Here is a 12,820-nt window from a genome sequence, read left to right as displayed (position 1 = left end):
ACTTAACCCTAATTGCTCCTGTAAGTCGCTCTGGATAAGAGCGTCTGCTAAATGACTAAAATGTAAATTTAACAGGTGAAATCAATAAGGGATCATAGCATTCACCTGGTCAGTCTATGTCATGGAATGAGCAGGTGTTCTTAATGTTTTGTACGCTCAGTGTATTTTATTTTTTATTTTCATAATATACATGAGGTGAGATAATATTTCCACCTCTGAATATGTCTGATGCAAGAGATTGAAGAGACATGCATGATGCATGAACCTCTTTGGTGTGGCGCGTCTCTCATTAACGAAACGCTTTTTGTCCCCATTCGCTTAACGTACTGTAGGGTGGAGCAACTTGCAAACTTCACAACAGATAACAGACATCCGCAACTGCGTGAGCATCATCATCCGAAGTTATAATAATTCATTTTCTGGACAGAATTTTCATAACTACAGGTATGCATTCATAAGCTTACGATAACCAAATGTATGAGCTGTGTGTGTTCACTGATCACTCAAATTCTGTTTGATTTATGTTGCCACTTGCCAACCAACAGCACTAGCTAGTAAGCTAGCATCATTGGCTAGTATCGGCATGGATAGAACCAATTCAGTGACACGCCCATGCTAGGCGTCACACTGTTCTCATCTAGCTATGAAAACTACAAGGCAAACTAGCTACACTTGCTAGCTATTATGAAGACGTGTGTTTAAACATTAGACAGTAGACATGCATATAACCAAGTGCATGAAATGTATCAAATCTGTCATACCGGTAATCTAGGCAAGTATAATGGCCCAGACCGACATGGATTCCGGGGAGGATGGAGGCGGCGGCGGGGAGCCCGAGGTGATCGCTAAAGCCAGTGTCTTGGGAGGTTTTACAGAGAGCACTGAGATTCGAGCCCTGATCTCCAACCTACCAGAGGTTCACGAGAACATCGTGACACTGGAGTCAGCCATAGAGAGGTTCCTCGGTGAGATTCATACTCTACATGTTTAGTCTGTTGTTGTGGCCAACTTAATCCAGTCTTGCATGGAACAGTCTGTGGGCTTTAGGCCTAAATGCTTGTACTAACTACAGACATAAGTCGTAATAACACATTCATAACCTATACATACCACAATCATAAGCAGTCAAAGAAAAGTCAACAACTTTATGTTGACCAGTTATTTTTTTTCTACAGTGATAATGGACCGTTATCAAGAGCAGCCCCATCTTCTGGATCCACATCTGGGTAACAACACACATACAGACACGCACAGCACATGATCTTCTGCATTAGTGAAACGTGCGCTTGTTATGATCGCATGATGATGACAGTGTTTCTTTCCTGTGACCACAGAGTGGATGTTGAACCTGCTGTTGGACCTCATCAGGAGTGAACAGTCTCCTCCTCTACTGGTTCACCTGGGCTTCAAATTCCTCTACATCATCTCCAAGGTAACTACAGACAGATGTATTCAGCTACATCATCTCCAAGGTAACTACAGACGGATGTATTCAGCTACATCATCTCCAAGGTAACTACAGACAGATGTATTCAGCTACATCCTCTCCAAGGTAACTACAGACAGATGTATTCAGCTACATAATCTCCAAGGTAGACATTTGAAACCCCACCTCTTTAAGGAATACCTGGGATAGGATAAAGTAATCCTTCTACCCCCCCCCCCCCCCCCCCCCCAAAAATTGTAAAGTGGTTATCCCACTGGCTATAGGGTGAACGCACCAATTTGTGAGTCGCTCTGGATAAGAGCGTCTGCTAAATGACGTAAATGTGCCCTTGAGCAAGGCACTTAACCCTAATTGCTCCTGTAAGTCGCTCTGGATAAGAGCGTCTGCTAAATGACTAAAATGTAAATGTAAATGTAACTACAGACAGATGTATTCAGCTACATCCTCTCCAAGGTAACTACAGACAGATGTATTCAGCTACATCATCTCCAAGGTAACTACAGACAGATGTATTCAGCTACATCATCTCCAAGGTAACTACAGACAGATGTATTCAGCTACATCATCGCCAAGGTAACTACAGACATGTATTCAGCTACATCATCTCCAAGGTAACTACAGACAGATGTATTCAGCTACATCATCTCCAAGGTAACTACAGACATGTATTCAGCTACATCATCTCCAAGGTAACTGCAGACAGATGTATTCAGCTACATCATATCCAAGGTAACTACAGACAGATGTATTCATATACAGTGCAGTTGGAAAGTATTCAGACCCCTTCACATTTTCTACATTTTGTTACATTACAGCCTTATTCTAAAATGGATTAAATTGTTTTTTTCCCTCATCAATCTACACACAATACCCCGTAATGACAATGCAGAAACAGGTTTTTGCAAATGTATACAAAATAAAATAATGAAATATCACATTTACATAAGTATTCAAACCCTTTACTCAGTACTTTGTTGAAGCAACTTTGGCAGCGATTACAGCCTCGAGTCTTCTTGGGTATGACGATACAAGCTTGGCACACCTGTATTTGGGGAGTTTCTCCCATTCTTATCTGCAGATCCTCTCAAGCTCTGTCAGGTTGGTTGGGGAGCGTCGCTGCACAGTTACTTTCAGGTCTCTCCAGAGATGTTTGATCAGGTTCAAGTCCAGGCTCTGGCTGGGCCACTCAAGGAAATTCAGAGACTTGTCCCGACGCCACTCCTGCGTTGTCTTGTCTGTGTGCTTAGGGTCGTTGTCCTGTTGGAAGGTGAACTTTCGCCCCAGTCAGAGCAGGTTTTCATCATGGATCTCTGTACTTTGCGCCGTTCATCTTTCCCTCGATCCTGACTAGTCTCACAGTCCCTGCCGCTGAAAAACATCCCCACAGCATGATGCTGCCACCACCATGCTTCACCGTAGGGATGGTATTGGCCAGGTGATGACCAGTGCCTGGTTTTTTCTAGATGTGATGCTTGGCATTCAGGCCAATGAGTTCAATCTTGGTTTATTCAGACCAGAGAATCTTATTTCTCATGGTCTGAGAGTCCTTTAGGTGCATTTTGGCAAACTCCAAGTGGGCTGTCATGTGCCTTTTACTGAGGAGTGGCTTCCGTCTGACCGCTCTACCATTAGGGCCTGATTGGTGGAGTGCTGCAGAGATGGTTGTCCTTCTGGAAGTTTCTCCCATCTCCACAGAGGAACTCTGGATCTCTGTCAGAGTGACCATTGAGTTCTTGGTCGCCTCCCCCCAAGGCCCTTTTCCCCCGATTGCTCAGTTTGGCCAGGTGGCCAGCTCTAGGAAGAGTCTTGGTGATTCCAAACTTCTTCCATTTAAGAATGATGGGGGCCACTGTGTTCTTGGGGACCTTCAATGCTGCAGAAATGTTTTGGTACCCTTCCCCAGATCTGTGCCTCGACACAATCCTGTCTCGGAGCTCTACGGACAATTCCTTCAACCTCATGGCTTGGTTTTTGCTCTGACATGCACTGTCAACTGTGGGACATTATATAGACAGATATGTACCTTTCCAAATCATGTCCAATCAATTGAATTTACCACAGGTGGATTCCAATCAAGTTGTAGAAACATCTCAAGGATGATCAATGGAAACAGGATGCAACGGAGCTCAATTTTGAATCTCATAGCAAAGGGTCTGAATACCTATGTAAATAAGGTATTTATGTTTGTTTTTTTTGTTTTTTTGCAAACATTTCTAAAAACCTTTTTGCTTTGTCATTATTGGGTATTGTGTGTAGATTGATGAGGAAAACATTAAATGTCATTCATTTTAGAATAAGGCTGTAACATAACAAAATGTGGAAAAAGTGAAGGAGTCTGAATACTTTCCGAATGCACTGTGTATCATCTCCAAGGTAACTACAGATAGATGTAAAGTTGGTGGTTTGATGAACCACGCTCCTATGATGAGTAACCTTGACTGAGACCTATAGACTCGCGTTAGCTTCTCAAGCTAATGTCTTGGCTTTAGCTCAGCGGTTTAACGCTATTGTGTCACCCAGGTTTGAATCCAGTTGGTCACACAGATAGCAAGATTTCAGTTCACGAAGCCAAGTGTTCTGTTGTGTGTGTTGATTCAGTGGCGTCTTACCCTACAGTCTCAGACTAGAGTTAGAAGTATTGTGCTCAGCTTTCTCAGCCTGTGCAGTTGTGACAAGCCAGACTCCTAACCCCCTGGTGTTTTTGTCTTGGCCAGGTGAGAGGGTATAAGATCTTCATGCAGCTCTTCCCCCATGAGGTGGCTGATGTCCAGCCAGTCCTGGACCTCCTGTGTCGACAGGACCCCAAAGACCCAGAGGTGAGCCTGAATTCCTTAATTACAAGACCTCAATGGAAGGTGAGTCTGTCACTTCCTAGCCCAGTAGCTAATGTAGACCCCCTGATTTCTCATGTTACAAGACCTCAATGGAAGGATAACCCTTTACTTGAAGGGGTACCTTTTATTAAGTATACATTTATAATCATTACATTGCACATTCGTAAGCAGAGTATCCATTGCTTTTACATTTACATTTTACATTTTAGTCATTTAGCAGACGCTCTTATCCAGAGCGACTTACAGTTAGTGCATACATTATTTTATCGAACCCACAACCCTGGCGTTGCAAACGCCATGCTCTACCAACTGAGCTACATCCCCTGCCGGCCAAATCCCTCCCCTACCCTGGACGACGCTGGGCCAATTGTGCGCGCCGCCCCATGGGTCTCCCGGTCGCGGCCGGCTACGACAGAGCCTGGATTCGAACCAGGATCTCTAGTGGCACAGCTAGCACTGCGATGCAGTGCCTTAGACCACTGCGCCACTTTTACCCTCTTGTTGCTTTCTAGATTAGGCCTATAGTGATTTAGCTAACTTGAAACTGTTTACTTCCAAGTTGTTTAATGTATCGTATGTGTAGAAGCTAATGTTTGTCTTTGTGTTGGCCCTGTCTGTATCTTGTTATGGATACAAATCAAATAGTATTCGTCACATGCTTGGTAAACAACAGGTGTAGACTGACAGTGAAATGCTTACTTATGGGCCCTTCCCATCAATACAGAGAGAAAAAAAGAATAGAAAAGTAAAACACGTAATAATAGATACACAATGAGTAACGATAACTTGGCTTTATACACGGGGTACCAGTACTGAGTCTATGTGCAGGATATGAGGTAGTTGAGGTAGATATGTACAGTCGTGGTCAAAGGTTTTGACAATGACACAAATACTAATTTTCACAAAGTCTGCTGCCTCAGTTTTGATGATGGCAACTTGCATATACTCCAGAATGTCATGAAGAGTGATCAGATGAATTGCAATTAATTGCAAAGTCCCTCTTTGCCATGAAAATGAACTTAATCCCAAAAAACATTTCCACTGCATTTCAGCCCTGCCACAAAAGCACCAGCTGCCATCATGTCAGTGATTATCTCGTTAACACAGGTGAGAGTGTTGACGAGGACAAGGCTGGAGATCACTCTGTCATGCTGATTGAGTTAGAATAACAGACTGGAAGCATTAAAAGGAGGCTGGTGTTTGAAATCATTGTTCTTCCTCTGTTAACCATGGTTACCTGCAAGGAAACGCGTGCCGTCATCATTGCTTTGCACAAAAAGGGCTTCACAGGCAAGGATATTGCTGCTAGTAAGATTGCACCTAAATCAACCATTTATCGTATCATCAAGAACTTCAAGGAGAGAGGTTCAATTGTTGTGAAGAAGGCATCAGGGCGCCCAAGAAAGTCCAGCAAGCGCCAGGACCGTCTCCTAAAATTGATTCAGCTGCGGGATCGGGGCACCACCAGTGCAGAGCTTGCTCAGGAATGGCAGCAGGCAGGTGTGAGTGCATCTGGACGCACAGTGAGGCGAAGACTTTTGGAGGATGGCCTGGTGTCAAGAAGGGCAACAAAGAAGCCACTTCTCTCCAGGAAAAACATCAGGGACAGACTGATATTCTGCAAAAGGTACAGGGATTGGAATGCTGAGGACTGGGGTAAAGTCATTTTCTCTGATGAATCCCCTTTCCGATTGTTTGGGGCATCCGGAAAACACCTTGTCCGGAGAAGACAAGGTTAGCGCTACCATCAGACCTGTGTCATGCCAACAGTAAAGCATCCTGAGACCATTCATGTGTGGGGTTGCTTCTCAGCCAAGGGAGTGGGATCACTCACGATTTTGCCTAAGATGTGTTGGTACCATTCATGAATAAAGAATGGTACCAACACATCCTCCGAGAGCAACTTCTCCCAACCATCCAAGAACAGTTTGGTGACAACCAATACCTTTTCTAGCATGATGGAGCACCTTGCCATAAGGCAAAAGTGATAACGAAGTGGCTCGGGGAACAAAATATCAAAATGTTGGGTCAATGGCCAGGAAACTCCCCAGACCTTAATCCCATTGAGAAGTTGTGGTCGATCCTCAAGAGGCGGGTGGACAAACAAAAACCCACAAATTCTGACAAACTCCAAGCATTGATTATGCAAGAATGGGCTGCCATCAGTCAGGATGTGGCCTAGAAGTTAATTGACAGCATGCCAGGGCGGATTGCAGAAGTCTTGAGAAAGAAGGGTCAACACTGCAAATATTGACTCTTTGCATAAACTTAATGTAATTGTGAATAAAAGCCTTTGACACTTATGGAATGCTTGTAATTATACTTCAGTATACCTTAGTAACATCTGACAAAAATATCTCATAACACTAAATCAGCGAACTTTGTGAAGACCAATACTTGTCATTCTCAAAACTTTTGACCACGACTGTACATATAAACAGTAGCAGAAGCGTATGTGATAAGTCAAAAAAGGGTCAATGCAGATAGTCCGGGTAGCTATTGGTTAACTATTTAACTAACTATTTAGCAGTATTATAGCTTGGGGGTAGAAACTGTTCAGGGTCCTATTGGTTCCAAACTTAGTGAATCGGTACCGCTTGCCGTGCGGTAGCAGAGAGAACAGTCTATGACTTGGGTGGCTGGAGTCTTTGACAATTTTTCGGGCCTTCCTCTGACACCGCGGCCCAGTGATGTACTGGGCCGTACGCACTACCCTCTGTAGTGCCTTGCGGTCGGAGGTCAAGCAGTTGCCATACCAAGCAGTGAAGCAGCCAGTCAAGATGCTCTCAATGGTGCAGCTGTAGAACTTTTTGAGGATCTTTTCAACCTCCTGAGGGGGAGGAGGCGTTGTCGTGCCCTCTTCACAACTGTGTTGGTATGTTTGGACCACGATAGATCCTTATTGATGTGGACACTGAGGAAGTTGAAGCTCTCGACACGCTCCACTACAGACCCTTCGATGTGAATGGGGGTGTGCTCGGCCCTCTGTTTCCTGTAGTCCACGATCAGCTCCTTTGTCTTGCTGAGGGAGAGGTTGTTGTTCTGGCACCACGCTGCCAGATCTCTGACCTCCTCCCTATAGGCTGTTTCATCGTCATCGGTGATCACCGTTGTGTCGTGGGCAAACTTAATGATGGTGTTGGAGTCGTGCGTGGCAACGCAGTTGTGGGTGAACAAGGAGTACAGGAGGGGACTAAGCACGCACCCTATGTTGAGGGTCAGCATGGCAGATGTGTTGTTGCCTACCCTCACAGCCAATTTCCCCTCTAGGATTCAATAAAGTAAATTCAAATGTTTCTCTCCTTGCCCCTTCCTGCCAGACCTGGGAGACCATTACATGTTGGTGCTGTGGCTGTCCATGACCTGTCTGATACCCTTTGACCTTTAACCCTAACCCTTCCTCTGCCCCTTGTGTTAGACCTGGGAGACCCGCTACATGTTGCTGCTGTGGCTGTCTATGACCTGTCTGATACCCTTTGACCTCTCCCGTCTTGACGGTCACCTGACCTCTGACCCCGGCCAGGCCAGAGAGCCAATCATGGACCGCATTCTGGCCGTCGCCAAGGTAACTAATTCCAGCCTCTCCTGCCGGTGGGCAATGTTCCGCCGTGTTCTCCCAGGTCCAGTCCATGTATGATGTATTTAGTTTGTAGCTAACCATTTCTCTGTTGTTATTTCCAGTCTTACCTGATGGTCAGTGATAAGTCCAGGGATGCTGCCTCTGTGTTGGTATCAAAGTGAGTATTCAACCTTATTGTTTAAAACCAAAAAAAGCAACATTTGTGTTGCATTTCATGTTCTAGCCAGAAGAGGGAGGACTTGTACTTGAAGATGCCTAGGCCACACACACACACACACACAGTTTACGGAGTGTTCCTAGCGTGTCGTCATCTAACTGCCTGTGTTTGCAGTTTACGGAGTGGTCCTTGCGTGTTGTCATCTAACTGCCTGTGTTTGCAGGTTTGTGACGCGTCCTGATGTGAAGCTGAAGCGACTAGGAGACTTCCTGGACTGGAGTCTGACCACCATCTCTCAGGCCAGTGACCAGACCATGGGAGGTACTGTGATCCTGGACGGGGCCCTGCAGTCTCTGGTACGACACACACACACACACACACACACACACACACAGTTCGTCTGTCCGTGAGCGCATGTAAGTGTGGATTGCAGTGATCAGTGTGAAGGCCTAGTTTACAAGAGCCTACATGTATGTTTGTGGGAGATCATAGCTCTTGTGGGTTTGGCAGGTTTGGCAGGTGTATAGTGCTGTACCTGTTGTGAGTGTTTGATGACTGGTCCCAGACCTGTTTTAGGAGCTGGTATCCCAGATCCCTAGGGGTTGGCTATACAGCACAAACAGATCTAGGATCAGTGTAGTAGTCCATAGAGGTGCTGTGGCCTAACTAACTAACCCCCAGTCCCTCACGCTCTTCCAGCTTGTCTTTCTCTTTCATCTCTTCCTGTCCTGTAGTTGTGCCGTCACCAACCTCCTTGATTAAACAGTGGATTAGTCTATTTTTTCAGGTTAACTCTTGTGTTGTGTCAGTTAGTCTAAAAAGCTAATTTAATGCAACCCTCAAGCGAGCAGTGTGTAAAAGTCATATTATTGGCGTTGAAACTGGCGCTACCTGTTTTCAAACCGTTTCTCCTTCTCTCTGTGCTTCTGTAATATGACTGGGAGGGGAAACCGGCTTGTCTCTATGTGGCACTCAGAGCGTTTAAAACTGGCTCTGTGTGTTCTGACTGCCCTAAGGGGCTTAAACTGGCTCTGTGTGTTCTGACTGCCTTAAGGGGCTTAGACTGGCTCTAGTAAGCTTTTTTTTTTGCAAAGTTGCATTTTGAATTTCACCATGCAGCAAAACTTAAAAAGAGCCACTGAGAAATGGGGAAAGAGACCGAGAGTGTTATTAGAAGAGTGGTTAAGATGAACCTTTATTGGTTACTTTCAATGCCAATGTAAGTCCTTGCTGCTACAATGTAAAGACATGGAGAAGGTAGAGGTTTGTGGTGCTTTAACCCCAAACAACATGTTGATCGAACCCTTAAAAGGGCAGGAGGCACAACATTATGAACAAAATAGGTGTTGGAATTTCACAACTTTAAAGGAAAATGTATTATTTTGATCTCCTCCACGATATTGATGTTGTTGCCCTCTCTCCTGACTCTCCTCTCTCTCCTGTCTCCTGTCTCTCCTCTCTCTCCTGTCTCTCCTGACTCCTCTCTCTCCTGTCTCTCCTCTCTCTCCTGTCTCTTCTCTCTCCTCTCTCTCCTGACTCTCCTCTCTCTCCTGTCTCTCCTCTCTCTCCTCTCTCTCCTGTCTCTTCTTTCTCCTCTCTCTCCTGACTCTCCTCTCTCTCCTGTCTCTCCTCTCTCTCCTCTCTCTCCTGTCTCTTCTTTCTCCTCTCTCTCCTGACTCTCCTCTCTCTCCTGTCTCTCTTCTCTTTCCTGACTCTCCTGACTCTCCTGACTCTCCTGTGTCTCCTGTGTCTCCTGTCTCTCCTGTCTCTCCTGTCTCTCCTCTCTCTCCTCTCTCTCTCCTCTCTCTCCTGTCTCTCCTCTCTCTCCTGTCTCTCCTCTCTCTCCTGTCTCTCCTGTCTCTCCTCTCTCTCCTCTCTCTCCTGTCTCTCCTCTCTCTCCTCTCTCTCCTGTCTCTCCTCTCTCTCCTGTCTCTCCTCTCTCTCCTGTCTCTCCTGTCTCTCCTGTCTCTCCTGTCTCTCCTCTCTCTCCTGTCTCTCCTCTCTCTCCTCACTCTCCTCTCTCTCCTCACTCTCCTCTCTCTCCTCACTCTCCTGTCTCTCCTCACTCCTGTTTCTCCTCTCTCTCCTGTCTCTCCTCTCTCTCCTGTCTCCTGTCTCACTTCTCTCTCTCCTGTCTCACTTCTCTCTCTCCTGTCTCACTTCTCTCTCTCCTGTCTCACTTCTCTCTCTCCTGTCTCACTTCTCTCTCTCCTGTCTCACTTCTCTCTCTCCTGTCTCACTTCTCTCTCTCCTGTCTCACTTCTCTCTCTCCTGTCTCACTTCTCTCTCTCCTGTCTCACCGCTCTCTCTCCTGTCTCACCGCTCTCTCTCCTGTCTCACCGCTCTCTCTCTCTCTCCTGTCCTCTCCCCTCTCTTTCCTCTCACCTCTCTCTCCTCTGTCTTCTAGGCCCAGCTATTCAAGCATGGCAAGAGAGATGACTTTCTCCAGTATGGTAAGAATGTCCTTCAATAGTTGCTTTTTGATCAGCAATTTGACTTTAGATTGTGATAAGAAGTTGTCTTACCTCCTTTAATTGAATGTACCTGTTGTCCCTCCATTCTGGATAAGAGCATCTGCTAAATAACTTGAATGTAGGTGATCTTCTGATGTTGACTGATGTGACCATGTTGTGATACTGGCTGTAGGTGATGATGTGAGATACTAATGCTGGGTGTACACTTCACCACTGTCTGAATCCTGACATCGCTGAGCCTCTCACATTGAACCACCGTCTATCCTGTAGTGTTTTGTCTTGCCAATGTAGTGGTGAGCACATTAAACCATGTGACACAGACGGGGAGTCACTTGGTAGTGAGGATTCTCCATACCACGCTGTCTCGCCAAAACAATGATGTGAATAGATTGTTAACGTAGCTACAAGGAGCTGTGGCTCAAAGCAGCCTCATAAATGTTTTCAGTCAGACATTCACACTTGAACTACGGAGTTGAAATATCTAGCCAATGCATTTAGAATTGAATAACATTGCTTGTAAACTTCAGAGCTGCAACGATTTGACGGTTTGGTTAAAGGCAGGTACAAACACATGCTAATAGTAGTCATGGTTCCTGCTCCAGAGTCTACCCATTCTGGGTGATGGGAAACAACGTCGTCATCTCACTGGCTTCTTCTCTGGCCAGCTCTCATTGGCTATTGCTAATCACCGTTCTCAAAAGTTGTCGTTGCACATCTCACACTACAAGAGCGTTTGAGATTTTGTGCCGAAAAAAGATTTTAAAAATATCGTGATGGCTCAAAGACGAGATGGGTAGCCCTCAGATTGCATCTCTGACCCGCTCACATTAAACGAGCGTCGGTGACGGCCACACGCCCCGAGTAGGCAACGACATGAGGAGTTTGTCTCCGATCTCAAGAACTTGTCTGGGACAGCTGAATCGTATGCCTGGCTTAACCTGTGATGCTGCAGTGTCTGGGCCAGTGTAGTGTTACCATGATACTAATGTGTGTCTGTGTGTGTGTTCCCCAGCTCCGGTGGTGCTGCAGTGTCTGGACCAGCGTCATGTGGCAGAGAGCAGCCAGGCTATGCTGAGGAAGCTGGGGGTCAAGCTGATACAGAGACTGGGTCTCACCTTCCTCAAGCCGCGACTGGCCAAGTGGAGGTGAGACGCATGCGCGCGCACACACACACACACACACACACACACACACACACACACACACACACACACACTGAGGTAGGGGTCAAGCTGATGCAGAGACTGTCTCACCTTCCTCAAGCAGTGGAGGAGACACACACACTCCCTAAATGTTAATTTGGGAGCCTTTGCCGTAGAACATTTCCTAAAGGAAACACTGTGTTGAGACTTTGTGTGTTTGCTTCTCATTCAGGTACCAGAGAGGTAGTCGCTCCCTGGCAGCCAACCTGTCCCAGTCCCAGTCTAGCTCCACTGTAGAGGCTGTTAGCCCAGACATGGAGACCCAGAGCCAGGAGGAGGACTATGATATCCCTGAGGAGGTGGAGAACGTCATCGGTCAGTCAGCATTACTCTCTCTCTCTCTCTCTCTCTCTCTCTCTCTCTGTCTCTCTGTCTCTGTCTCACTGTGTCTCTCATTTGGTTTTTCTCACTGTCTCATTGGTGTTAATGATCTTATGTTCAGTAGGGAGTGCAACATCCTGAACTGCTTGACCAATAACAACACAGATTGACATGTTCTGTTGCAAAACATTTTGTTAGGGTATGCCCTACTGAACTTGACCCACGTCAGGTCTGTTATGGTGTTCAGTCACAGCTATTCAGGTAGTGACTCTCTCTCTGTCTTTTTTATTTCACAGAGCAGCTGTTGGGTGGGCTGAAAGACAAGGAGACCATCGTCCGCTGGTCTGCAGCTAAGGGGTAGAACCTTGTTGTCACATTTTATTAACAGTGATAAACACAAATAGTCTGTCTTTCAGAAGGTAGAATGATGCCTATAGGCAGGAGCACTGAGTAATGTCTGTCATGTTGATGAAGTACGTAATAAATGACTCTTATGTGGGTGGCATCTGAACAGACAAAACGCCTAAAATCCAGAAAGCTGCCTATAGGCAGAAGCACTCCCTCATGTTGATGAAGTACATAATAAATGACTCTTATTCATGTGGCACCTGTTTAGACAAACCTAAGGTAAGATCCAACATGTGTTCTCAGTATTGGGAGGGTGACGGGGAGACTCCCCAAGGAGCTGGCTGACGAGGTGGTTGGATCAGTGTTGGAGTGTTTCAGGTAACAACTGGTGCATTTACAGCTTTGCATTCCATCTGTGTTATGTTATGCTGTTTGTCTGTGCCACTGGGGAGAACAT

The 12,820-nt window shown here is 46.0% G+C and overlaps 1 protein-coding gene across 1 annotated transcript in view; it reads left to right on the top strand.

Moving 5' to 3' along the window:
* The first annotated feature begins 330 nt into the window (after window positions 1-330).
* The window catches only part of tbcd (tubulin folding cofactor D), a 97,277-nt gene continuing 84,787 nt past the window's right edge, over window positions 331-12,820 (top strand). Inside the window, exons 1-13 of the mRNA XM_084179877.1 lie at window positions 331-444; window positions 773-965; window positions 1,176-1,226; window positions 1,335-1,432; window positions 4,162-4,263; window positions 7,700-7,846; window positions 7,963-8,018; window positions 8,242-8,374; window positions 10,426-10,471; window positions 11,505-11,637; window positions 11,867-12,009; window positions 12,312-12,372; window positions 12,667-12,741. Coding sequence (XP_084036003.1) covers window positions 782-965; window positions 1,176-1,226; window positions 1,335-1,432; window positions 4,162-4,263; window positions 7,700-7,846; window positions 7,963-8,018; window positions 8,242-8,374; window positions 10,426-10,471; window positions 11,505-11,637; window positions 11,867-12,009; window positions 12,312-12,372; window positions 12,667-12,741 — 1,229 coding nt within the window. The 5' untranslated portion in view covers window positions 331-444; window positions 773-781. The remainder of the gene's footprint in view (window positions 445-772; window positions 966-1,175; window positions 1,227-1,334; window positions 1,433-4,161; window positions 4,264-7,699; window positions 7,847-7,962; window positions 8,019-8,241; window positions 8,375-10,425; window positions 10,472-11,504; window positions 11,638-11,866; window positions 12,010-12,311; window positions 12,373-12,666; window positions 12,742-12,820) is intronic.

This window comes from Coregonus lavaretus (genome assembly GCF_964263955.1).
Source record: "Coregonus lavaretus genome assembly, chromosome: 2".
NCBI lineage: Eukaryota > Metazoa > Chordata > Actinopteri > Salmoniformes > Salmonidae > Coregonus > Coregonus lavaretus.
The sequence above is the reverse complement of the archived record's forward strand: the minus strand, read 5'-3'. Positions and strand labels throughout refer to the sequence as shown.